We start from the raw sequence: 27,526 nt of genomic DNA on the forward strand, positions 1-27,526 counted from the left end.
TCTGTCTCTTTCTGTTTGTAGTCAATGGGTTTATCTTAGTCCTTGCACCTGGAAAACTGTTCAGGTCTGCAGGCCTGGATCTTGACATACATTCCTACGCCTTCGCTAGCTGTACAGCAGGATTAATCAAAAGCCTGATCTCTGCTCCAAAGTTTGGCACGTTCAGAGTCCAGGTGCTGAACGTTGCAAGCATTCGGTTCACACACACTGCGATCACAGGCTGATTTGCAGTGACGGGAATTCCAAATCCTTCATTATCTCCCTTTGGTTTATCTGATAATGAAAGCTGCAGGACAGGCAACAGCAAATCCTTAGTTCCCCTTTTTATTTTATAGAGGATTTGAAATGAGCATTTCCTGGTTTGCAAGGATACTGGTGCTTTTTTGAGTCCATATAACAGATAAGGAAAAAAATCAATTGTGTGGTATGCTCACCTCAACCATTGCATATAGAAAACCAAACTTTGAGTCCCAAACCACAATAGAGGCTGGAAGGGATCATCAGCACTTGACCTTGCTTGAAAAGAACTTTTGAAAACTTTTCCCATCTACATTTCTATGACAAAATTTTATTTTTACCTTGAAATGGGTGTTCACAAAGGTCTTCATCATAGGACATGTACTGTTTCCACTGATAAGTAGATTTTTTTTTGGCCACAATACGTTTGCTGTTTTCAACGGCTAATTTGTACTCTGATACACCAACTAATGCTTTTCCATCGCAATTCCACCATAACGAGTACTGAGTTGAATCACATTCAAGCATACTTAACGGCTGTTCTGGTCTACTGATGTTCAGTCCTAGACAGGTACTTCTGCCTATGTTGAAGAGACGGCGGTTGGATACCCATTTCCATAACATGTCTTTTGAGAGTTGACCGCAGTCTTCCAGAACAAGGCCAACTGAGTCCACTTTAATGCACAAGTTGGAGTCTTCGCTTTGGATAATAAATATCCCTTTATCTGTAGGAGAAAAAAAAGAAGTTTCTCTCTGCAGATACCACAACTGATCAAACAGTATCAAAGGACAAATGTTTTAGTTGGAGCTATTTAGGAAGAAAATGGAAAATATCCATCAGAATAACTGGCACTTCAAAAAATAAGAGTACTGGTCTAAATTTACTGCCAGCTGAGTTTTTAACATGTGGACCACTTGCAAGATCACAAAAATAAGGCTAAGTAATATTTTTCAAGTCGGATAGCCAAAAAAAAAAAATGGGGTGCCCAAAAACATCAGTCATGTTCAAAGAAAAAAAACCACTGGTCACCAAGAAATACCCAGTAATGGAGTACAGGTTTAAGTGTTACAAGAAGTCATACTGTATATTGTAAAATAATTCTCGGGGGGGGAAGGGGGGGGGATTGGAGAGTGCAATTAAAGTAAAAGCTAAAAAGTTTAAGGCTGACATTGCCATATTCTCTGCCATATTCATTCTTCACTCTCTGCAACTATGGAGGCAGAAAGAAAATATTTTGCATTGTAAATAGGATACAGAAAGGGTAGGATTTATCTATACCATGAGAGCTGGTGGCCAAGGGTTAAAGTATGCCTTCCCTATTGGATGTATATTGTTCAACCATACACGACTACCCTGGACCACAGCAGATGTGGTGGGGTTAGCGTGACATCCCGGCTTTCTTGGAATCATGTAGAAATTCACTGAACTATGTGACATTACATTATAAGTATGTGAAAAAGAGTCAGCTGTTTAATGTCTTGGGAGCAAATGTTTAACTGAGCATATAGACTGAAAAAAATGAGGGCAGCTGAAGAACTGGAAATCAGCAAAATATAAACCTGTAACAGCTCAGCTATTTCATTCACTCTGAAATCCAATGGTAATTAACCCATGGAGTTCCTCTCACATTATAGGCAAGTTATTTATTTTATGCCTTGGGATATTGTGCGTTGAAAACCTGAGCAGCACTTCCATTTTGCCTTGAAATTCTACAGTGATGATTTCTGCCACATGTGCTTTCTAGCTGCTGTAATTCACTACACCTAACATCCTGAAGCAGTAACTCTAACAAAAAAATCCTCTCAAACTGATGTAGCCCACATGTAAAGTATGAGATGCAGAGGTCCACCCAGATGCTGTGTCTGGGTTTAGTACACACCGTTTAGGTGTAGCTCTAGAAAAGAAAGATTTTCCAAGCAGCAGTGGGACAGTGCTGTGTAACAGACAGACGGACAGGAGATCAGCTCACCAATACAACGTGCACACAGCAAGGAGGACAGAGAGGATCTAGATTACGGAGATGTTTTTGGTTACAGGTTCTGTGCAGAGCACATCAAGCAGTCTGACTTACAGAGAGGACAGAGTCACACTGCAGATCGTAGCACTGGTAACAGGGGCTGTTTTCCACATGGCTATGGGCATTGGTAGCTTGTGATGGTGTGGGAGCAGGGGCAAGCCTTTCTGACTGGCAGCAGGTGAGAATCAGCCCGTTATATGTAATTGCATCTCCCAAGCACCTAGCAGCTGTCCTACATTAAGTCCTTAACCATTTGGGGCAGAGCAAGGTTCCTTTAATCCATCATATTTCTACAGCTCTCAGGTGTCTGAGCTCACTGAAAAACCATCAGACAACGCTCTGTGACAGATACCCAGCTTGGCCCTTTCCTTTTGAGTTTTCTGTGAAGTTGTACAGTTTGTGCTGGTTTTATCCTTCTTATCCAACCCAGTCCTCCATGGGCAACACAGACGTTTCTATCTACATGGCCAGAAAGGGTTTTCGCCTCTCATGCTAGGGTATGCCTTTCCCACAGCGGTCCTATCTTGGTTGACCAAGAAAACACACAGTTAATTTGCCAGATAAGTGGAAGCTGAGCTGTTGTTAGCACCAATAGACGCTGATTAATGAGGTTAATTCACCATGATACTGGGATTCACACTTAAATAAAGTTCTTATGCAAACTCCCAATCTATCTCCACCTCAACAGCCTGTGGAAGCTTCCATGGAGCAGCTCCCTAGGGGTGGGGGGAGCAACACCACAACCCAAAGATGAAGGATTCTCAACCTTTGAATGCCTTTATCTGTAAGGCTCTTAACCGTTGCAATGACTGCTGAGAAAAGATAAGGGTCTTGCAGAGCCTACACAAATAACCCAGCTGGAGAATCTCTGTGAATAATAGAGTGCTTCCCTTTTTCATTCTGCAGCAACTTATGCCAAGAACACCAGACCATAATTCTTGAGCCACCCAGCCCTCTTCCGAATGTGGTTTCCACTCCCCAACTACAAAATGCAATTGCTAAGAGAGCTGTGCTGGCCTGAAGACTGCCAGGTAACTGCCAGCTCAAGGCAGAAGTAAGATACGTGAGCTGGCAGGCTCAGCGACAGCTCCATGGGCCCCTGCTCAGCCCTCTCCTCAAGTGGGGCAATGAGACAACTGGAGCAGCACCAAGCCTCAGGAACGCTTCTAGGGCTCCCCTCCTTTCAGCCTGCAAAGCTACACCATGCATTTTACAGGTGCTCTCATAGAGGGGTTTTGTTACAAAGCTCCTGGGGTCAGGGAGGATTCCTGTGCCCAAAATCCTGCAGCTGAAGAAGAGCTGCGAGGGGCTCTATAAGCTCGCAAGGCCCAGAGGACCCAAAGAGAAAAGGAGATATCCTATGCTTTCAGAATCGACAGGGTAGCGGGAGGCCTTTGGAAACGGCCCGCTTCTCCTGACGTCCAGGTCCCTGCATACAGGGACAAGGTGACAAGAAACAAAGTTCCAGAAGCGAAGCCTCAAGCTGATGTGAAGCCACAGATGAAGAGCCGATAGCTGACCAGGACCTCGAAGTTCATGTTTACTTAGGTTGAACACAGATAATAGTGAATAAATGGCTGTAATGAGGAGAACAAGATACTGTCATTTCCTTCCTCCTCACCTCCCACTTCCTTCCGCCCCAAAAAGCAGTGAGAATTGCTTATGCAGTAATACAGAAAATAACTGGAATTTATTGGGAATGACAAAGAAAATCCCCTATATTCCCTCCAGGTGCAACGAAAGCAATGGGCAGCAGAATAAGCGGGGAGGACAGAAACAGAGCAACGAACGGCCAGCGGGGCAGGTTCGCACGGCTTCGGTGCCTGCCCTCGGCCCCTCACTCCTCCCAGGCCCCTCAGCCCTGTGCGGGGTGAGGCCCTCCCCTGCCCAAACCCTCCTGGCCGGGCTCGGGCTCACCCCAGCAGGAGGCTCGCCCCCGCCTTGACACGTCCCGGCCGCCCGCAGCGCTCAGAGCCGCCGGGGCCCGGGGAGACCCCGCGGGCTTCCTCCCCGCGGCAAGCCCCGCACGGCGCTGGGCAGCGGCCGGGGCCGCAGGGCTCAGCCCGGCGCGGAGCCCGACCAGCGGCGCCCCCCGCCCCGCCGCCGCCGGCCCCCCGGGGTGCGCGCCCCGCGCCCCCCCCGCCCCAGGCCGCCCCGGAGGCGTCACTCACTCCGAAGGGAGGGCACCTCGTCCCGGCTGAGGGCGGCGGCGCCCCGCGCCGGGCCGCGGCCGCCGAGCAGCAGGCAGCACGCCAGGAGCCGCAGCCGCACGCCCAGCATCGCCGCGGCACTGCGCCCACCCGCTCCCGCTCCGCTCCGCTCCGCGCCGCGCCGGGGGACCGGCCCCGCCGAGCCCTGCCCCGGGGAGGGCAGAGGAGCGATCCCACCCCGGCGGCGCCCCGCGGCGGGGAGGAGGGGCGGCCCGGCCCGGCCCGGCTCGGCCGGGGCGGGGGGGGAGGCCCGCGGGTTCCCTCCCTGCGGCCGCGGGAGGCGGGAGGGGCGCAGGCGAGGTCGCGGCAGTCACGCTGGAGCCGCCCGCCGAGCCTTCCGCCCCCGCCCGCCTGCCCGCGAGGGGCCGCCGGCAGCCCCGGCCGGGGGGGCGCCGCCGGGGACCGCTCGGCTGCGCCTGGGAGCGCCGCTTAGGGCGCCCGGGCCGCCTGGGCTTATGCTGGGCCGATCCGGGCCGTGGATTCCAGCGGGCAAAAAGCTCTGTATTAATCTTACATTCCATCTGAAAACACTTAGTTTCTCATGCCTGCACTCCAGGTACTTCTGTCCTAAAAAGAACCGGAAAGTTACCCAGAGGCACTGGAGGTGGGAGACCGTTGACAGCACAGTCCGTGGTCACAGGTTTGCTGCTCTGTCCCTGAGCGTCCCCGCTTTTACAAGACCCCACTCAGAGACTTGTTTCTTAGCTGGGTCAGCTTGTGAGCTCCAAGTCATTTTACATTTTGGCATGGGGAAAAATAATTGCTTGCTTCCATTTTGTTCATCTCTGTCTTCAGTCGAATATTCGCATGAGCTGCCCCACTTGGCTTGAGTTTCAGTCTTACGGAAGCTATGAATAGCAGAGGGAAAGTTGAAAGCAGAACCTCTGGGTTAAAGATAGAGTAGTTTTACTGGAATCAGCACGACAGTTCGTTTTTAATCTGCATAAGCATGTTTCTGCATTGCTCTTTATGCCTAGCAGACAAGTATATACATGTATATAAATTACACATAAATGTATAAAAATAAATGTACAGTAAGTTATACATAAATGTATAAAAATAAATGAGCATAACTGAACTGAGCCTCTGTTCCCCCATGTCCACCTCAATCATCATACAGGTATGGAAACAGAAACCCCGGGGCCTGGGGGGAATTTCTCACTGGTAGTTTGGTAGAAGAAGGAATTGAGAAGCAAGAGAAGCCAAACACTTAGAAAGAAGCAGATAACTGGAGGGGTTTCTCCCAGTTTAACAGACAATAAAAATTTCTGGCAGAGAACAAACAGCAGGAAACATTGCTGAACAAGCTGTTCTAGAATTGACCTGACTTTGCAAGACAGAAGGGTTGTTAACTCTCAAGGAACTGTAATGTACCTCTCCGGAAAGCTGCAGCTTTCAGAGAATTTCACATTTTGAGAGAGAAGCTTGTTACTGAGCCATTTATGAAAATCTGGCCACTCAGAACCGTCTACATCTCTTCAGGAGTATTTGGCCACCGCTTTGAATACTGAGGTCCAGAAAGGGGCTCTCTTGCTCCGGAACTTGCTTCTGGGTCACACTGAGAGATCACGCCGTGTTTGTGGTACTGCATTTAAAAATAAAGGTGCCAGCGCACAAAAATGAGGCTGCTCTGGGCTGTGGGAAGGAGCCCCACCTCAGGTGGATTTTTCTGCTCATTTCAGTAAGATCAAAGGAAGCACGTTCTGATTACAGATTCCTGATAATGAACATCTCAACAGTGTTTTTGTAAATATTTTACTAAATGCAAAGTAGCAACTTATTAATTCTGAGTAGTTTTCCTTGCTGCTTTTTTTTCTTTGATATTCAGATCTTCCTCTTTGACTAAACCGTTTTTACTGCCTTGAATCTATTCCGTTCTAGACAGATCGAATAGAATAGATAGAATGTTCTAAACTGGTAAATCCTTTGTAGTGCAGCTGCAGTTATACTGGCCTGGTGTTTATAGCTAAGCTATACATACTTAATTACAATAGTAAGACATCTGTGCTGGCATAGTGGCTTGTAAAACCAACATGGTTGGCAACATTTTCTGAAGTAAACTTGATTACGTGGTTTATATTATCTTGCACATTAAATTGTATAACTTTCCAGGTTTATTTATTTATTTATTTATTTATTTATTTCTCTGAAGCTTTACCTGTCTTCCTTCAAGGCATTTGCTGTAGTGTTTTGGCTCCTTTATTTAATTTTCTGTCTGGAACCCACATTTTGTAAATATTTTTCTCTTCATTTCTCTGTTGATGATCTGTTCTCTTTCTTTTTGTATATACTTGGACCCATATATATATATATATATGCACTTCTCTGAGCTGATCTGCCTTTGCTATTTAGGTACTCTACACAGACATTCAATACCTTCCCCTATCATCTTTGCTTAGACATTAACTCAGCCTTCTGTAGGAGGCCTATACACAGATATGAACCCAGTGAACGTTCATGGTCCTCATCCACAAATACAAGCCCGCATGAAATTCACACTAATTCCATTTTCTTACAAACCCATTAATTTTCCAAGGTGCACGCACAGATCCAGTGTGGCATGTGCTCAGCATCTTCTCATGCAGTAATTTCTGTTCATAATCTGAAGTCTGAGGGCAGGTCTCGTTTTTTTTCCTACCAGCCAGAATGGGAATACCAAACCAGAGAATACGTAGAAAGAAAAATCAGGACCAATATTGCTTGCAGTAGGCGTGCCCAGCAAGCAACAATTCCATCTTTTTCAGAGGCACCGGCCTAAGTTCTGTTTAGCTCTGAAAAATGACAGTTCCCAGGCATCTTGGGTCAACTCCCAAGTTTGTATTCATCTTCCCTTTCACTTAAAAGTTTTCCTATTTAGCCCAGACACAGAACTACTCTCATTTATCAGTTCTGCCACTCCAGTTACACCTGGCTACAGGCACTACAGGCTCTGCTTCTACCTTCCCTACTTCCTCTGACACGTCCCGGCCATGCCCAGCAACACCCCTTTTCCTTTTGGCAGCTCTCCCTGCGTGTTCCTGTCACACCACTCCGTCCTGCCGTGCTCCCAGGCAATCACTGCGGCTGCCAGGCTCTGCAGTTTCGGTCCCCGTCAGCCCTCATCAGTTAAGATGACCCTACAGGACAGCTTACACTGGCCAGTTTCAGGTTAACTGAAAACCCTAGTTGCAAACTGCCAGTTTAATGTTCACCAGTCAGAGTGTGTTTTTCTAAATGTGACTCTAAGTTTTATTAGTTAGCTGTTCATAGCTTTAGGCTGGAAACGTCTTTTTCCAAGATGAAAAACTCCCTTATAACGGTGACACCAAGAGCGTTAATAGAGCCTGATGCTTCTAAAACTCCGCTAGATAGCTGCTATTCCTGCAGGGACATGAAGTGGAGAAAGTAACTACCTGTGTGGCTGTTACTGTGCACATGAGCCACCTCTTGGGGAATCCTCACCTTTCCAAGCCCTCCTCTCCCCGTAAATGCTCACTTGACACAAATCCAGAATGGTTTGTTAGAATGTAGATGCTTTAATATTGGGTAGAAATTTTATTGTTACTATAAATCTAGCATGTCAGACTGGCTGTTGATTTGCAATAGTATCAAATTCAGGAGCAGACAGACATTTATGTAATCCATCCAATGCAGCATTAAAGGAAAAAATCAAATACTGCAATATTTGCAATAAAACAAAACTGGGTAATGGGGCCAGAAATGCCTCTGGCCCATCCTCATTAGTTTCTCAAAGCCTGTCTCAAAGCCTTGGCACAGCCATACCTGATATGTCATTCATCCTTCCAGGGAACACAGTTATTTTTTTGCCATTCTTGTCCTTTTCTCACAAGGGTTCCCTTTCCACACTTACCCAATCCAGTACTGCATACAAAATCTGCCTGCCTTACTTGTATTTTTCCCATATTCAAGGCTCCTTACGTATTTTTTTCCCATATAAAACGCTTTTAAGCAAATCCTTACTTTACTAATACATACACACTAATACCATGTGTTTCACATAACTTTAACTACCCGCAGCTAAAACAAAAATACATGTCCACTTATAAATTATACACACTGCAGTTCCAAATGCCTCTCAGCAGTGGGGCCAGAAGGACATGGGTAAAATAGAGGGTGAAAAGAGTTCTTTGCAGCATCCCAAATGTGCTGTCAGCATCTCTGCAGGGAACACCAAGAAAGCAGGGAAGTGGCTGTGGCTTGCTCTTACCCTTTGAACATCCTCTCTTGCACTCCTTGAGGGGAGGGACACTACCATGTCGTGCAGGGAACAGTCTTGGATTTTCCCTTGCTCACCTTTTACTGAACTTCTAAGAAAAGCCAGTGTTAGGTCAGGACTTCGGATCGGTAGAGCGAAACTAAATCACACTGGCACCATAGAAAGGGGAATTACATGCAAAGAGCAAATATTGAGTAGCACCCTGTTTTTGTCTGCAGTCTTCATGCAGCTTTTATCTACTTCTGCTCCCAGCTGCCCCACGTCTGAATTTGTTGGCCTAGACAGCCTATGCCTAGAGATATTGTGCAGAGTATTCCTGTCCCTGTTAACTAGCGCAGGTTTACAGATCTCAGAGCCATAACATACAGCTGATCCACTGGTTAAAGCATTTCAAGAATTTGTCATGTAACTGACCCCAGTGTTTAACTTCAATCTTCAACTCCGGCAAAGAAGCTAATTTGTTCCTTAAATTTTAAGCATTTATGTGCTTATAATGACTTCAAGTATTTGTATATGCTATAAGGTGAGACACATAAGTACTTTGCTAACCTGGGGTCAGCATGCTTAAAACCTACATGGCTGCCATCAAGGTAGCCTTCCATTGTTAGTACTATTATAGTGAAATCAATAGTAGAATAAGACAGATGATTTTTGCAAATATTTGCTCCAAAAGAGTAGTTAGTGTGTTCCCAAGAAAAGCTATTAATATTAGACTGTAGACTTGTTTACTAAACAAACCTATGACTCATTGTACTCAATACCAGAAATTACACATACTGTGATCAGCAAATGTTATACTTTTTAAACAAACCAATAAAGCCATCATCTAATTGCTTAGCAGACATTTTAGAATAAATATAAATCCCATAAAACATTCACAATTTTTGTTTCATGGTTTAAATGCACCTGAGAGACTGATAGTTTTCTCTGTGTTTCTTAATCATACACAAACAGGTTTGTAGGCAAAACCATTCCTGATTTGTTTGGCCAGACGTGTCTTCTACCCCGTGCTGACCAATTCCTTAAGCACAACCCAGCTTCATTTTATCAGAACGAAGCTTCATAAATCAGGGTAATAGGGAATAACCAGGTTCCACTTAAAAAAGAAAAAGGGGAGTGGGCATTGATTCTGACAGTGAAGCATCGAGGACATTGGTTTTATCAGCTCCAGGAAAACCGATGCTTTCAAGCACAAGTCCTTCAGTCAGCGTGTTCCCTCCACATCTGCATGCCCACGCTGCCCCGCAGCCAGCGCTGGCAGTTTGGCAGCAGAGCTGCAAGGCAGCACAAACCTGCAGTTGTTGGCCTCCAGTGGCCACCACCAAAACACCCTGCCAGGTCCCACTGCCTCTCTGTGCATCCTGCTGATTTAATGGTGTCTGAAACAGGAGAGTGCCCGTGAGCTGCGCTTGGCTTTGGTATAAACTGGAGTGGGCAGAAGTGAGGGTAAGGCATAGCCTTAAGCTTTGTCATTTACTAAGAGACTAAGAACAACAACTTAGGAAGGGCAGACAACCGCTAACAATGTACCATCAATCTAGTTGGAAAAAAAATTGGCTGGGTGTAACACTCAGAACAAGGATAGATGCTTGCAGAAATTCTAGAGCATAACGTGTACCCAGTGCCGACACAACTTCACAGGTTGGGAGAGGGTGTGCCTTTGCACCTTGTACACTCCTCCGCAGAGGTGATCTTTTTTTCTAGCCATGCATACACATTTAGACTCAGAAATCCTACAGCTAATGGCAACATTTACTGTGCTCATTAGAGAATATGCACACAGAGAAACCCAAAGCAATTTTACTTTGCCTTTAACCAATTTCTTGTCAGGTGGAATAATTTTTGCATTAGATATCTTACTTTGTATTCAATAAAAATGCATAGACATTTATGGTTTTTGTTCTCTTCAATATTTTGTTTTGTGGTAAATGTGATATACAGTTGATCTCCTATTTGAGGATTTAAGAACCAGGATTTAAGAAAGTCTGGAAGTCAGAGCTCCCATTGGCTTCACACAGTGGTAGAATCTGTCTTCATTACTTATATAATTATATTTTCTGTTATATCCACACACACATAAGGGTAGGCACCAGGGAACCACTTCTTAAAATTTCTGCTCTCTTCTCTGAATTTTATGCTGGTAAGACAATCGAAAAAGAGAAAATATTTTTCCTTTGCGTCCTTCCAAGCCCAAACTGAAAATTTGTTAACAAGCACGAGCAATGAAATTAAATTGACAAAACCCAGTGATCTTCAGTCGCTACTCATTTCAGGTAGGAGGAGAATAACATTTGCTGGTGGATTGTTTTCCTGTGAAAGAACTGAACACATTTGTGAGAATAGCGTCATTTCTCTGCAGGGAAATTCTTTTTGCTAACATGAGGCTGAGTTTATCATCAGATGCAAATGTGCAGTCAAAAAACTTAAATGCTTTAATTGCAATAGAGTAGATGCTTTGACTATGAGTCACTGAAAGGCTTTAATGACTTTCTAACCAGTGGGAATGACTTGCCACCGATGCTATTAGACCAGTCAGGCCAGGTATCTTGGCCTTTGATATGGAGAAAGGCAGGAAAGTTCCCAGCTGTTCCATCTTTCTCCTCCTTTATCTCTTTAGAATCTCAACATGGAAGAACTCAAAATTTAATCTAAATTAATTAAATCATAACTGTACAGAAAATCACATAAACTGAATTAAACATGTTCAGACACTCTTGTCCTTACTTTGGAATAAAGATTAACTAGATTAAGACCAGTCCAATTCAAAGTGAATGTTGTCTACACAGTTTTCATGTGGATTATCCAGCCCACAAAAAATTCCTAGATTTATTTTGGAATTAATTTCCTGAGTGCTGCTAGTGGACAAACGCTAAGGGACAGTCTTTCCACAAGCTTTTTGGGGATGCTGACTAATCATCCACAGTCAATACTAAGTTCAGTGACAAGCACCTCTCTGTGATAAAGCTCTGTATCTGCCAGATTCAGAGAGCATCGGAAGGGGAATCCAAAACCTGTAGTCTACGGGAGGGAGATGTTGAACAGGTTTCTTGCAGCCACTGTCCCAGCCAGCTTGAAGCAGTAGCTGCACGTACTCTAGGATGAATACGAGAGGTACGGACCACTGTATCTGTAAAAATTCATGTTCTCTTGCTTGACCGTGGTTCATTTGATTGTCACCTTGTGTGTTGGCTCATGGCACATTACCACAGAGGACTTTCTCTCCCTGCAGACACTGGTGGAGGGGAAGTGTGTTGAATGGTTTTGTAACAATTCATTGATTTTAAGGATTTCTAGGACTCTTAGCCTGAACTGTTCTTTTCCTGGTTTGGTATATTTTCAGGCTTAATTTCTCCACCACCTTCGGATTATTGGGGATTTTTTGTTTGGTTGGTTGTTTCCTGTTTGGATTGGGGTGGTTTTTTTGTTGTTTACTTCTTTTTTCATATCTGTCCTTTTTCAAATCTACCATAACCTAAAATAGGAGCAACTGAGAGTTTGTTACATGGTAATTATACTATAATTATAGGTCTGATTTTTCAGTCAGTTGAGAGTTTTAGAGAAAGCAAATTTTAACCTCTCACCTAAGAAGACCAACAGAGGATACAATTTGCCTTTGAACTAGAGTTAACTTTGAAGCCTGAAGTTGGTGGTACACACTTTTCCAAACACAGGTAGCATCCAACTGCTGAACACTAAATGGAAATTTCCTGTTTCTTCATACATAAAGACCTTGGTTTTATTTACACTCCTACCTATTCTAAATGTGGAAACAGTAATGAAAAAACCCACTGTTGAGAAAAGTTATCCTGTGGAAAAAGGCATTTGAAAAAATACATCATGCCTTGAGAACTTCATCTATCTGAATACAGAAATGTCTTGAAATTATTTTAAATTATCCGATTTGATTAAAAATAAGTCTGAACTGTAGTGTAAATAGTATGAGGAAGGGAGAGGTTGTCAGGAAATTCAGTTTTTGGTTCTCGCTGCTTTTGCATGATGACTGGTAGAAGAGAGAGACTGAGCCAGCTTCAAGAAACAAAGTTCTCATCTACCAAGATCTTTGCAAAGCCAAAGCCTTTGTATTTCTCTACACCACCTGCCATTATTGTGCTTTTGTTGTTATCTGTCAATATTAGGCGAAAACCCTAAAACTAGGTGATAACCCTAAAACCCTAATTAGGGTGATTAACCCTAACCCATCAGTGAAAACACGGAAGAAAAGTTTCTAAGCATGAACCATTCCTAAAAACAAACAAATGTATAGACTTTTGGGGGTAGAATACATTCTAAATTACATGCCATCAGTATACATTATGCAATTGCAGTTTCAGTTTTCACAATCCCCTGTGAAATGCAAGAGAACACGATCTTATTGTGTGCCTGGAGAATACAACAGACTTAAAATACAGTTCTGTCAAGGGTGCAGAGGAATGGTCTCTTCCTCAGAGCAGGAAATTAGCAGACATCAAAATACACAACTTTTCATTAGAGGAAAAAAAGGAGAGGTAACTTGCAGATTAAACAGAAAATAAGCACTTTCCCACGTAGTTCCAAAAAGATATTACTGCTGTTATGCTTACAAAATGAATGGATCTTTAGCTTTAAGCAAGTCGTGCAATTTAGGGATCACTGTATAAAAGAATGCCATATGTAATCAATCTGAGTTCCAGAAATGGCTTGCTTACAGCATTCATCCATTAACTCATTTCCTTGAAAGGTAGAAGAGTCACAAATAGAAGAAAATCCAGACTTGTTACATCTCATGTGCTGCCTTAAAAAAGGGTGGGAGGAGTTATAAAATAAGCTCTAGGTTATGCCAAAGCATGAGACATTTGCTGAGATTAGTCAAAACGTGAAAAAATGATAAAGACATATGCTGAAATGGAAAATGAAGAACAATAAAAGTATATTTAAAAATGCATTCAGTTTTACAATCTTTATTAAAAGTTAAGTAATTCCTTTTCTACACAAACAAGTTGTGGCAAATAAACTAAGATAAAAATTATCTTTTTTTACTTTCAGATTGGATGTGATAAGTTTTGTGGGGCAATTATTCCCTTATGCCCACTGCAAAGCAAACTTGGACATGTGTATAATGGTAGACAACACATGGAGAGTATTGCACTTGACATCTGAGCCTTGTATCCCAGACTCATTACCCACTAGTTATATTACAAAACAAAGTTGAATGCAGTCTGAACATATACAATACAGCTTAACATGAAACTTTTACAAATCAAATGAAAAATTATCCGTTTAACATACATTACTGAAATTACCATTCTATGGGGTGTAAAAGATATACTAATACCATAAATTTGCTAATGATTATTCTTTTATTTTGTTTAACTCTTCAGTGAATAGAAGCATTACTATTAAAAATGTTTTGGCCACTCTCAAGGTCCAGCCTCAGGTCAAAACAATATTCATGAAAACAGCAGAAAGACTTTTTCATCCCACGCACCACACACAAACCCACTCATAATTTGGTGGAGAAAAAAAAAGAAAAAAAAAGAACTTTGGTACAAATGCTACAAGATAAAAATAATATAGTTAATAAAAAAAGATGGACACCACTCTTGTTTCTAGGGTGAATGCCAAATAAGATCTTGAAAGTTCTTGAAATCTGGGGGTTTAGTCAAAATTGATGATCTAAATCAATGCTGTTAAAAGAATGGCTCATATGAATGAGCCTAGTTCTTGGATATCCCTCAATAGTAGAGACCTTCCTCACCAAGCCCTTCTATTTTCTCTCTTCTGATGAATTCTTAGTTATTTGAGTGATTTCCATCCTGATGATTTTGAAGGTGCACAGAAGATTTATAGTACAGTCACAGCAGGGAAATGGAAAAAACATACTGCCTGATTTCTGTACATCTTTGATAATTTGGAGAGAGGTGGCTAGGAGGATTAATGGGGCTGTAAACATTATCTACATACCAAATTGGATCTTTGCTGATGATTAGAAGATGCAAGTGATGGGAAGAGAGTAAGTAGCTTTGTGAAATGAAATCTCCTGTAGGAACAGGGAATGTAGACCACCAAGTGCCTGATGTGAAATGTGAACACCACTTTGTTAATAACGCTTGAATACTGAAATGTATTTCAGTATTGAAATGGGTAACCTACAGAAGAAGGGCTTTCAACTGTACTATTGAGCAGCAGAATCAGCCTTCTCAGAAACAGAACTTAAAAGGTATTTAATAAACAGTATAGATTTTTTTATTACTTTAAAAGTAATAAAAATATTTTCATTTCTTTCAGAGAAATTTTGTCACTTGATGACTTCTACATGAAAAACAAAAGAGTAACAGATAATGTACATGGGCTAAATCCAGATTTCCCTAGTCCCTTAGGCAATCCTGGCCCAAGTGGAATCTGAGACAGAATCCAGGGGCCAGCTTTGCCTCCCATGAGTTTATCCATGTGCCAGGAAAACAGGATTTGGTCCCACGTGTAACTTGCACTGACATCTGTGGGAGTCTAGTGGTTGGAAGGGCTGCAGATGCAAGCCTTTGTCTGTGCACAGTTTCCACTATGAGATATGCAGGAATACCAAAGAGTACAGACGTGAACCTGTAATTAATCTGTTCCAGCTTAATGACAGCCATCATTTCCTTCACACTGCAAGCATCTTGCATTTAATACGTGGTTATAGCATCACCTTCTTTCCAAAGGCATCTGATACTCTTTAATTCTTTTTGCACAGAAATATATACTATACGTTCTAATCCACTAATAGACAGTATTAACCAGTTTGTTTAAACAAAACAATTTTTGTAAACCAAAACTAATAGTTTCACTGAAACTAGATCCTCATCTGTAGCCATTGACTCCAGTTGGCTTTGGATCAGGCCCTAAAACAGGCATGGGTCAGAGCTAGCTCATATATCAGTCTCACATCCAGGAACTGCAGAGGATATAGAGACTGATGTTGCACAGACTTGGTAAATATTTATCACAAAATGGACATCGAGGTTTTTTTAGATCAAATACATGATTTACCATAGGGAACGTACGTAATTGTTTGTCTGTGACTGTGTTGATGTACCTTTGATTTCTAAGTCTTCTGTTGTAAGTACATTCATATGTACATTTTGACCATCTGTTCCAGAGTACTAAAAAATGCAGAGGAAAAGTGATATTAAAAGGTAAAGTAAATTATTGTTAGCTTAAAATAGCCCAATGTTGTAATTTTTTATGCCAGCATGTTAGCTGATTTTGTTGGGGCTTTTTTTTTTTCCTAGTGCTGTGCATGATAACAGCATTACAATTTAAGAATTTATGGCAAGTCATTAGTAACTAGCTAAAACCGAGATTTAAAAATCCTCATTAACGTCATGGAAATGAATACAAAGTGGAATCCATAGATCTATTAGTTGCTTAGTTTAAAAAAAGACGGCCCAAAATTGCTGAGTACATTATTTCGCACATGAATAAATGGTTTGGCTGCTGGGCATTGAAAGAACCTCACAATTTTGGATATATCAACAAAAGAGTACTGTCTTCGTGTGTGATACTGAGCCTTTGTGCGTGAACTTCTCCCGCACATAAAGGGCTTCTGCAACCGTTCATGTAATGGTCCAGCATGCGTGGTTTATTTTGAGTGCCTAAACAGGACGTAAATAGTGAAATGGAGTTCTAGTAATCCTCTGGTTTAAAGTTTCTCTACTGGAGTCTCTAATTTACAAATATTTCTGTTTTGCTCTGGATCCTCTCTACTAGAATGTAAAGGGAAGAGGGGGGAAAAAAAAAAAAAAGCAGTCTATGCCCAGAACAGAAAACGACTCTGCAAGTGAGGAAGGGCTTGATTTAGCTTTCCCTGAGATAACCCCAGGGACTGTGTTCTTAAAGAACATCAAACAGCAACAAGGACAAGGAAAGAGGGAAACAGGACAAGAAAGCAGAATTAAAGAGGAGAAGATGTTTCTGTATACCTTAGACAGACAGAAGATAGACAGTAACACTTCTTGTTTCTGATGAAAAATTATTCACTCACACAGATGATATGAGGAACCTCTAACCTCAGTAGTTTAAGCAGCATTCATGAAAAAAAAACCTTTTTAAATTTAAACCAGCCCACCAAATAGACTGGTACAAATACATCCCTAAACACAAATATATGGGATTGTGTGTATGAACAAAGTAGTATACAGCTCATTGTATATACCTAATTTCACAAAAATAGGCTTACATATGATAATTTTTAATCCTCAGTATTAATGAGAAAATTAAAAATATTTGTGATGCTATTTTTTTAAGATGGGGGGCTTTAATATTAAAGGGTTTTTTTCTTTAATATTTCTACTAACCTTTACCACTAATATGTTATCTATAGTTTTCCCAACACAAGATATATTTTCTCTAACAGAATGATCATACCACGGCAACGTGCAAACAAATATCACATAATCAGCTGAGAAGAAACAAGTGTCTTTAGATTTCCTGCCCGTAAAACTAAGTTTGTAGTGTCAGAGGTACTAATAGAAATCTGCAGCCATGGCCCCTTTTTGCTTTTCTTCGTTCTTGTAAGTTACATTTTTAAAAGTGGTTGTTGAGCCTCTGTACAGTGGATTTGTTTCCTAAAAAAACAAACAAAATCAGAATGGAGTCATGCAGTGTTGAACTCATGTTGCCATTGCTTCAGCTGCAAGCAGACGTAGCTGCACACCACTGCCCTGAGCGTGCCTCTTCAGCAAAGGGATCATTTTGATCCATGATTCCTGACCCCGTGTTACGGTGCCGGTTGTACATGCACCAGCTAATACCACTCTGCTTCCCAATGTGCAGGAGAAGATGATTTGTGCTCTCAGGCCAGATATCTGCCTGGCCCAGCAATTCATTCCCAACAGCAGGTGATGCAGGCTGTCCATGGAAAAGCCGACACACGTTTCACAAACCTCCTGGGTCAGAGAGGATGTCCTCCTCCTATGGATTTGTCTATAGACATTTTGAATCCATGCAAACGTTTATCATCTAGAATACCTTTGGAAATAAATCCTATGCCTTAACCAAGTGTTGTGTAATGATGGTTTTTGGCTTCTTTGGAGCCTGCTATCTCACTGTGCTTGCATGGGAAAAGTCAGTGAACAAATGTCCCATCTTCAATTTCCCCAGTCATAATTTTGAAGTCCAGTATCACACTCTCCTCCATTTCTTTTCCCTAGTAAGGACTTCTGGTCTATTCTTTGTACAGAAGTAATTTCGTACCTTTGATAATTTTAGAATAGCCTTCAGCAGCTTGCTTATATTCCAAGCCCCTGAAATTGAGACCGGTCTATATGAGGCAGCACAAACCAGTCTAGGGGCAGGAACATGCATCCCTTTGCATCTACCTCCCAGATTAGAGTAATGCACATCAGCAAACAATACTTTATCAAATAGGTCTGATATAATTTGTGTATCAGATGTTGTAGTTGGATCATTCTAAAAACACAGATAGTGTCTCAGCGGTGAGGTGTGACTTGTCACGGTCCTCGTGCTTGAGCCCCACAGACCACCAAGCACTGGGAGAAGGGCAAGTCCCACCCGGGCTTTTTATCCTGGCCTCTCATCATTCCCTTCCTATCATTTCCTCTTGCGACAGAAAAGAAAATTAAAATGCTTCTATCAAGTGTATCCTTCCCTTCCCTCTGACCATATGTAGCTCTCCCAAAGGGCTAAGAAAACATTCTCAAGTGGCCTTGCCTGTAAGTAACTGATTTTTCCCATCTCAAAAGCTGAAAGGCTGGCAGTGTCCATCCTTGCAGAAATGTTGCAATCACAGGGCTTTGTACGAGAATGGAGCCAGGTGAACGACAGCGTATCGCCTGTCCTCCTGACACCCACCAGAAATACTTACTCAACATGCTTTTTTCCAAAGAGCCTCAGAAGTCTTAAAGCTTTTGCAGAAGAGCAAAAAAGTCAAGGGCAGAAAGGAAAGAAGAGAAGGGAACGCGTGGTATAAGCTTGCATTAGACATCCGCGAGCTATAGATAGAAGGTAAGGCCTGAATTTCTCTGTCCTTTTACCTACATTTTGGGCAGCCTACATTCACTGCTCAGCTGTGCGAGAGGGCTCTCAGCATGGCAGAGGCCATCAGCTATCTATCTTTCCTAAAACGGGCTCTGCTTCTGGGAAGAGGGGTACAACTCTGATAATTACATAGGCAGCAAACAAACAACTTTGCTAAGATTAATCAAAGGTGAGGTACTAATTAACAACTAATAAAAAATGTTATCTACACGCTTTTACATATGGAAGGAATTAAACCAGGAGATCGAACTCTAGCTATTTTTCACCCCTAAAAAAATCATAATTTTACTTTATAGAATACTAAATGTAGTGAAAACCTACCAGTAAAATCTATCAATTTAAAAGAACAAAGCCAAGACACAGAATTTTAAAGGCAGGTGTGCATCATGCAACCAAATTCAAGAACCTCATATAAAATCAATGCATTTAACGTACCGTTTGCCATTTAACTTTCGATTTTTCTGCTTCAAACTTGGCCACCTCTTTTCGGTCTTGAACTGACACCAGTAATTTCCATATACAAAGTAAAACAATGCCGATGAGAAGGATAGCAAGGGTGACACCCACCATTATCATTGGGATATTTGGAAGCTGTGGGCAATCTGTAGAAACAAAACCAATTATGACTGTGGATATCCAATCAATAAATTTTAGGCAATTAAAAACAGCCAAGAGGCATGCTGGGCTTCTCATTTGCTGCGAGCGGTGCATGCCTTTTCCTTCAAGTCCATGTTATTTTCCTCCTGCTAACTTGCTAAAGGGTTTGTGAAACTGGCTGAAAAATACTGCATTAAAATGTTAAAAAAATTAATTGCTAACTTCTTCCACTGCTCTTTTACTGTGTCGATTAGCAGCTGCTGGATGCAGACCCAGATTCTGAAGAGAAAAGTTAGAAAATTATTTTCAGATCTATGCCAATATTTAATTCTAAAAAACAGGGCTGAGTTGACAAGATTATGAATTTTACAATATTACAGCTGAAGCTCCACTTCAATTAACTGATACTCAGTGTGTTGCAGAGGAAAAGATTCTAGCGAGATCCGTATCAGGGTACAGTCACCAACGACCATTCCCGTTCGCCCGCATCGCCGTCGCCACAGCACAAGACTTTCCAGGCCCAGGGGCAGCACAGCAGGTGACAGCGAAGCTGGTTATTGTAGAGTTGTGGGAGGGCCACTACACACCGTTTAATGAACTGTGCCTTCCTTAAGATATTTCTTTCCCTTTTTTCCCCCAGATCTACTTAAAATACATAGTAAATGTATTTAATAAAAGAGACAATCTTACCCTTAAATTCTTGAGTCTTAGGGGTGTAGTTTACAAAGGGATGTGCTTCTTTAGTACTAGCTTTGTTACAACCGTCTTTGCTGTAATAGTAACGTATACAAAACCAGACTACTGTTCTTATGGTAGAAGCTGCTTTTTTGCGCAGCGAAATCACTGTCATTCTCACATGTATCCTAGAGAAAGGCTACACAAAGGGTTAACACAGTAAACACCATTTGTGCCAACAGAATGAGGTTACCAATCTGCATGGCTTTCCCTGAAACATAAATAACATTTAGCACTGAGACACGGGTGTGTCAAAAAAAAAAAAAGGCATTTTTATTGCCTGGAAACTAAAGTGTTTGGCAGCTGAAAAGTGGTGTCTGTGTTCTCTCCTGTCCTACATGATTAGGAGCTTTAATGAAAAATCAGTAGTGAAACAGTAAAGAAGTAATGTTAAATGAAAGGATATAGAGAGATCTGTTGAATATCTGTTAGTTATGCAAAATATTAAAAACTTAATGATACTGCAACATTAAATGTAATTATAAATATATTTTAGAATTTCATTAGGTATACCCAATCAGACAGTCTTTTGGATATGTGTCCATCTATGAAATATATGTAATTTCAAAGTGAATTATAGTTTTCTCATATAATGCAAATGACATTTGGTATCATCATCTTAGAATCACACAGGGCTTTAGAAAAATTAACTTACTCTTGCAGCCCAGGGATCATTCTGCCCATCTTTCATGAAAGGCCAAGTATTTATTTTACTACTGCGTTAGATCAGAACTTGAGGAGGTGCTCTTTTGGCTGGGCAGAGGAGAGCTACAAACACAAGGAGGTGCAGTGCTACTTAAAAGAGCTCAGCTTCTAGATAGCTCACCCTGCCTGTGTTTTTAAATCAGATTTCATGTAGAAAAAGCAATATTCACTGCTTACCTTTCTGTTCTATGCTATGAATGACTGTCCTTCCCTGTTCATCCATAGCCAGTAGAAATGTGGTTATACATTCATTTCCCCCCTGCAAAGAGCAGGGAATGGATTTATCCTCTGAATAATCTGCAGAGGGAGGGGAAAAAAGGCATTCATCAGACCAAATGAAATTTAACATGTAACGGCAAGAGAGACTGCTGGCATCGTGTTTGTCACAGCCTCGCCTGTGGATGGTAAAGAGTGAAAGACAAAAGCAGAAATACCCTCAGAATTTCTACTAGATTTAATGACTTTTCTTCCAACCCCAGCTTTGTTTTGTTTCCGATGTTTCACTTACATTTCCGAAGACCTGATCCAGGTGTTGTCAATCTGCACTGACCATCTAGTGCACCTTATTAATCTAGTGTACTGTGAATTTCAATAAAATGGAAGTGCTTCGAAGATGCTTAACCACCAGCTGTCTAGGAAACGTAATAGTCCCCAGTTATAGGACAAAGTAAACAGTATGTTCTCTTTGGTTTACAGCTACTCCTACCATGTCTAGATTATGTTTCAGAAGTAAGTATACATACATCAAACAGCAACGGATACTGTTAAAAGGGCTGCCATTTATTTCTTCCACGATAGCCTTCTCAAAGATTAGAGTGTCCAGCACCGTCACAACAGTAAATACAGATTAATAACAGAAAACTGTGATTCTGGGATCTTTGTAATGTGACTCCAGGGGAAGCAGGTAAAAAGCGACCTGAGACAACAGTCTGCCCCCATTTATTTGTTTCTCCATTTCATGTAGATCTGCACAAAAACTTAATCCATTTTTTTTCCCAGATGATTCCTAACTGGGAAATCGTTTCTGCTGAGAAAAGTTCATTCAAAGGGAACAGGGAGACAGGAGGAAGCTGGCTGTGAGGGACGATATAAAGCAAATAAGACGATCGAAAATTGAGACTACACGTTGAGAGCCAGGAATGCCGTAATTTGGAGCGTAACCATTATACAATATTTTTAGAGAGCAAAAATATTGAACCTTATAACTGTGTGCGATAATACCTCTGGGGCTGAAGGCTTATTATGTTTCCATATAACCCATGATTTGAATAGCATTGGAAAGCTAGGTATGCTTTTCAATACATTTTTAGAAAAACTTCTTAGGTTAATTTTTATAGGTAAGAAAAAACAGTAAACTTCTCAAACATTTCTTTAAAAATAATTGTCACTCTCCATTATTTCTTATCCATTCAAAACTCTTACTGAAACTTCATAAGCAACTGTACTAAAAAATCTTAAGTCCTCAAACATTAATAGGAAGAGTAATGAAATATAAAGTAGGAATCAGACAGGAATATGGATTTTAAAGAAACCTATGGTATATAAAGAAACAAGTGCTCACTTTTTTTCTTTTTTTTCGTATTGCTTATTATCATAAGGTTTGATCTTATCGAAAACACTATTAAACACCATAGAAAATATGAAAGTATAAATAGTTGACTACCCTACAGTCCTTTTCTCTGCTTAAGAAAATCTGCTTTTCTCTGCTTGAGAAAAAGAGAATCACATCTGGTTGGATTTTAATGGAAACATGCTCTTGATTTGTGATAATCTTGTATTTAACCTGTTGCCTGTCCTTGGTGGCAGAGCAATGTGTTATCTATCAAGGTGACAGGCAGACAAGACTTGCTGATTTAACAAGATTTGGTTTTGGTTAGAAGGGCCACAAACTGCAGACTGAGTATACTGAATTAATGGCACTCATTGCCAGGTCACAATTCCAGTAACACTGTCACAAGTTTTGCAATATTTGTTGTTTCCCAACTCTTTTAAGCAAGCAGATCCAAAGAATATTAGCTTGCTTTTTTTAAAAAAAAAGAAGGAAAAGGGTAGTTGTTAGCTATCCTGAAGGCAGAGAAAAACTTGCAGGCATGTTCCAAATACCATCCAGAAGGCAGTAAGTGCAAATATATTAGTTATTTTTAATTTAATGTCATAGTTTGAGATGAAGGGGAGCAGAAATCTGATTACGTGCAAGGATGTAGAAATGAAAGCAAAGATGGCAGTTCAAGCTGTTCAGAACCCAGCTTACACTTAGTATTTTTATTTCTCTGATGTTATTTTTAGGATGAGGGATCACTAAGAGAGACTATTGCATAGATAATTTTCAGTTCATCAGCACAAAAATTTGCCTAGGTAGGTAAACTCCTGTAATTTACACCTGTGTAATTTTCTGTGTTCTGCAGTGAACCATTATACTTTTCCCACTTCTGCCTGTAGCCTAATTCCATTAATTTCAATGGTATTTGAAATCACTGGAGTCACACTGGAAGAAGAATTGGCTAACAGTGGCAAGCTGGAGCCTCGAAGCGCGAAAGACTGTTTCCTAACAGATACGTAGCTAAAAGATTCAACAACAAAAAATTACTGTAAATTTAAATGTCATTATGCCCTTTCTTGTTTGTCTTTTGCTCAACAAAATGCTTTTTTTGAACAGTTTCATCTCACTTTGAGTCAGAACAACAGAGCAGCACTGATATAGAGGTTTATTCAGGCTCCAGCATCCACTTTATTGCTGCACTGGGAATTTGTGCGCTGTCAACACTATGGGGTAGGAAAAACTCAGTGTCTCCAAGGAAAGCGTAACTGTCCCTGTTGGGCTTGTGGCAGGAGCAGCCTGGTGCCTTCTGGCCGGGGTGGTGGCAGGAGCCGCTTTTTAGGAATTGCGGTTCCTCCTGGGTAGCGAGTAGAGCAACAAGGGCTCCTCTTACACCCGTCTGGCCAAGGGGGGATTAGTCTGATTTAATATTCAAATATCAAAAATGAATGGAAATAATTGTTCAAAAGCGATGCCTGCCGTGGAGATAAGCCCAGTTAAATGTGAAGCCATCAGCCCCTCCAGAGCTGCTGTGCCATCCCGTGCCCTGCTGAGAGGCGGAGAGGCTGCCCGCACCGTGGCCGTGCCAGTGACCCTGCTGCACCCCTGGCACCCACAGAACCAAAGCTGAGGAGGCGAAAGGCACGGCTCAGAGGCTAAAACAGGCATTCCCAGGAAACAGGACAATGTAAAGCCTATGCTTTTTTTATCGCTCCACAGTTCCAGTCATTGTGTTGCAACGTACGCGTGCAAAAGAGAAAGTAAATCTTTAAGTACTAATATTTTATTTAACCAAGAGCTATTTCTAGTTTTCAAAAAGCCTTGAAGCACTAAAGAAACTGAAATGTAAACCAGAAAGAAGCAGTATGCTACCATATGAAGTTGCTCAATGATCTGTCTTAAATATTATGTGGTGGACTAGTTATACCACTTTCAGAAAGTTATTTTGTTTAGGTAATACAGTTTTGATTTTAGGATTTTTTTTCAGTTATTAGTTTCAAGATTATGTTTTTCCCCTCAGAACTTCTTAATGAGGCTACCTCCATGCCAAAACCAATCTTTTGAGCTATTACACAAGCATTTAAGATGAAACACAGTTTGCAACAGCTGCTTTTTTTTTTTTTTTTTTTTGAGGGGTTAGGATGGGAACAGTTATCCAGCCTTCACTACAGCAGTTGCTGTAACTGCTGCAAATAAATTTTAAATCTAAAGAATTAGATGACAGTCCCAATCAGGGAAGCACAGGACATGAAAAAAAGGAAATAAGCAGGAACAGGAGGTGATGTTGTCCTGCTTATATTGCTGTGACCTCTGTGTGTGGGAACAGAGCCATATAACATTACTGTTCCTGCTCTTGATTAGTATTCATTATATTTGAAAGTAGACTGTCTTACATATTCCTAGCTACAAATACCTGCCACCTGGCAACAGCAACCTGAAAACTTTACTAACTACACAGATACAATAGAAGTACTCATGTTTTTGAAGCTTGTAAAGACATTTTCATATTTATAAACAAATACTGATGTCTAGAAAGGCAAAGCGTAATAATAATTTTAATAAAAAGACAGAATTAGAATTAGTTTTCCTTACAAGGGCAATATTTGCAACTTTTGAGCTCTGTATTATGGAGTAAGGTCATCAAAAACAAAAGGTGTAGCTTTGTTGGAAAGATGTGTATCAGTGAAATTTGTGCATGCATGCATACAGCTCTGGATGGGCTTCCAACAGTTTGCAGGCACAATCCTTAGATGTGCATACAGCATTCTGCATTGTCATCCTAACTTCTACATTTGTCTGATTTAATGCTTATGTTTACATCTGTGGCGGGAATATATTGCACCTATGTCCTGCCTCACCTAACAATTGCAGTTTGCCATAGGATTGGGGTTAGAGTTGCCATAAGAATAAGTACAGACTGCCTACTGTACAGGCAAGCACCTTCCTCTGCAGGAAATAAAAAGACTTTAATGTAGTATTTCATTTCAAGTTATTTTTTTCTGAGCGTACTATTTTATTCAAGGTTAATTCCTATGCCAGAAATTCCCATTGATGGAGGGCAGTTCTGAATTACAACGAGCAACTGAAGGATGTGCTTAGCCTTTGGGATACTAGGAATGTCTCAATAAAACCTGACAAGAAGCAGGACTTCTTTGCCACAGGTTAAAGGGCTGTGTCTAGTTGCCAACTGTAATCAAGAGTCTGCATAAGGACTAGAGTCAGGTTTTGCATTTGTATGGTAAAAGAAGCCAAATGGGAACTCATGGTGCAGGCGTGACTTAACCTCAGGGGCTTTCATCAGCCACTGATTTGCAGAGACTGGTATTTATTAAATTCTGTCCTTTCTTACATAAACTGCTTAGAAAGTAGGTGTGATCCACTGAGTTAATTAACCTGGAGGGGTAATACCAGCCCTGATCTGCATTTCCTACTTACCACAGAAGAACCATAGACAGACAGTAATTGCCTCATGATCCCTAATATAATTCCACGGCAGAAAAAGAAGGCTACTTTCAAATATAAAATTACTGAAAGTGGAAACTATCACTAATCACGAACACACAAAAAAGGAAGATTGAGTGTACAAACCTTTTGCAGTGCTGACAGTTGCATCAACCAATTTGCATTTTTCACTGCATTCTCCTGGTGACTTGTCATCGGAAGCCAAGTGACATTCCACACAGCTCCTGTGGAAAATAATTCAGCAGCTCATCAGTCTCTGCCTGTCACAAAGGAACAATATAAAAGCCAGCACATATGCATCTGCATTTTAAAAAGAATCTAAACAAAAGGTCTTGTGCTATGGATACAGTGGTTCTTAGAAATATGATAGGTATTGCCACTAAAAAAAACCCCAACCAAAACCAAAAAAATCCACCTGAATAAAGGTATTGTGGATAAGCTCTCTCTTGCCCTCTTTTCTCTCCCAGCTTATTAGCTACCAGACAGAACCCCAGGCAACATTATTCACGGAGGTCTATCAAAGACATGGGGTTACTTACACATAACATTCATTTTCAAAAATAAATATCCTGAACTAAGCTCACGCTAAATACCAGCCGAAAGAATGCCTATCAGATGAACAATATCTGAAATCGACGTCAGAGAGACCAAGCTGGGGCACTTACTATAAGTCTTCCTTTGTTGAAAGTCTATTGAATAATGCATTAAAACACTATTCAGGTGTCTCTGCAGATGTCTCTTGGATGTGATTACTTGTCTCAGGAATTACTTACTTAGATGCTAATTATACTAATGTAATTTATTGGAAAATTATTTACTTTATTTAATGGTGGAATGACAGAAATATTATTTTAAAAGACAGAGTATAAACCAATTCCTTTAGAAGTCTCTGAAAATCTTCCCAGAAATTCAGTGAGGATTTTAATAAATCCAGAGTTCATTCATGGAAAAAGGAAACAATGAACGGAATTCTGATATGAAAATTTTTGATGCAAAATGTATCTTGCTGATTTTTCACAAATAGCTTCAGCCAGATTGAGGGGCTGAGGCTCTGAGAAGCAGCCTGCAGGACTGACTGCTTAAAGAAAAGGAAAGAGAAGAACTGCAACAAAACAGCCAAAAAAACCCTGGCCATCTCCTGTTGCATTGAGTTACATATATCCATGGGAATATGCTGAGGCTGCTGAGATTATCTTCATGGGATGGAGATGACCTTATCACTCACTCTGGAGATGGTGAATAGTAAAAGTGAGTGGGTAATGGGATAGCCTCTATCTCATGGAGACAAATTCAGTGTTGTTGTTGGTTTTGTCATATTTGCCATGTTTCTCGTACTACCCCTCTTTTTCTCAGCTCCCTAGACATTAATCTCAATCCCCTCTGACCTGGTCTTTCAGCTCTCTCAGTTACCCTACTCAGGTATTCCCAAAGTTCTCCTCTTTTGCATTTCCCTGCCCTGCGTTTCAGCAAGGGAAGTGACTGCAACAGAGAGAAAAGACCTAACACTGCGTACAATATACATGTTTAAATAGGTTAATGTAATGCCCGACGTGTAACTTTATATTTCTTATTCTCTGCCAAACTGGGCAGAGCAAAGCAGCAGCATTGTCCTTCGTGTTTAGAGCAGTTGCATGCAGAAGTTCTCTTTACTTAAAGCTTTAAACAAACTGTTTGGCTTGGTTTTGTAGGTCCAATTTAGCACTAACATAAATGACGATTAAATCACATGCCACAGAATAGCTTCTCATCTCAGATATAGTGTAGACTGCAATGACAGTCATGAAAATACAGTGGC

The 27,526-nt window shown here is 41.2% G+C and overlaps 2 protein-coding genes across 2 annotated transcripts in view; both read right to left on the reverse strand.

The window, feature by feature from the left end:
• The window catches only part of PLA2R1 (phospholipase A2 receptor 1), a 44,874-nt gene extending 40,136 nt beyond the window's left edge, over nt 1-4,738 (reverse strand). Inside the window, exons 1-2 of the mRNA XM_072874083.1 lie at nt 4,427-4,738; nt 579-962 (exon numbers count right to left, since the gene is read on the reverse strand). Coding sequence (XP_072730184.1) covers nt 579-962; nt 4,427-4,535 — 493 coding nt within the window. The 5' untranslated portion in view covers nt 4,536-4,738. The remainder of the gene's footprint in view (nt 1-578; nt 963-4,426) is intronic.
• Nucleotides 4,739-16,931: 12,193 nt separating this feature from the next.
• ITGB6 (integrin subunit beta 6) overlaps nt 16,932-27,526 on the reverse strand; it is a 34,140-nt gene continuing 23,545 nt past the window's right edge. Inside the window, exons 14-17 of the mRNA XM_072874742.1 lie at nt 25,858-25,955; nt 20,910-21,029; nt 19,131-19,297; nt 16,932-17,263 (exon numbers count right to left, since the gene is read on the reverse strand). Coding sequence (XP_072730843.1) covers nt 17,162-17,263; nt 19,131-19,297; nt 20,910-21,029; nt 25,858-25,955 — 487 coding nt within the window. The 3' untranslated portion in view covers nt 16,932-17,161. The remainder of the gene's footprint in view (nt 17,264-19,130; nt 19,298-20,909; nt 21,030-25,857; nt 25,956-27,526) is intronic.

Source organism: Ciconia boyciana, chromosome 10, assembly GCF_034638445.1.
Source record: "Ciconia boyciana chromosome 10, ASM3463844v1, whole genome shotgun sequence".
NCBI lineage: Eukaryota > Metazoa > Chordata > Aves > Ciconiiformes > Ciconiidae > Ciconia > Ciconia boyciana.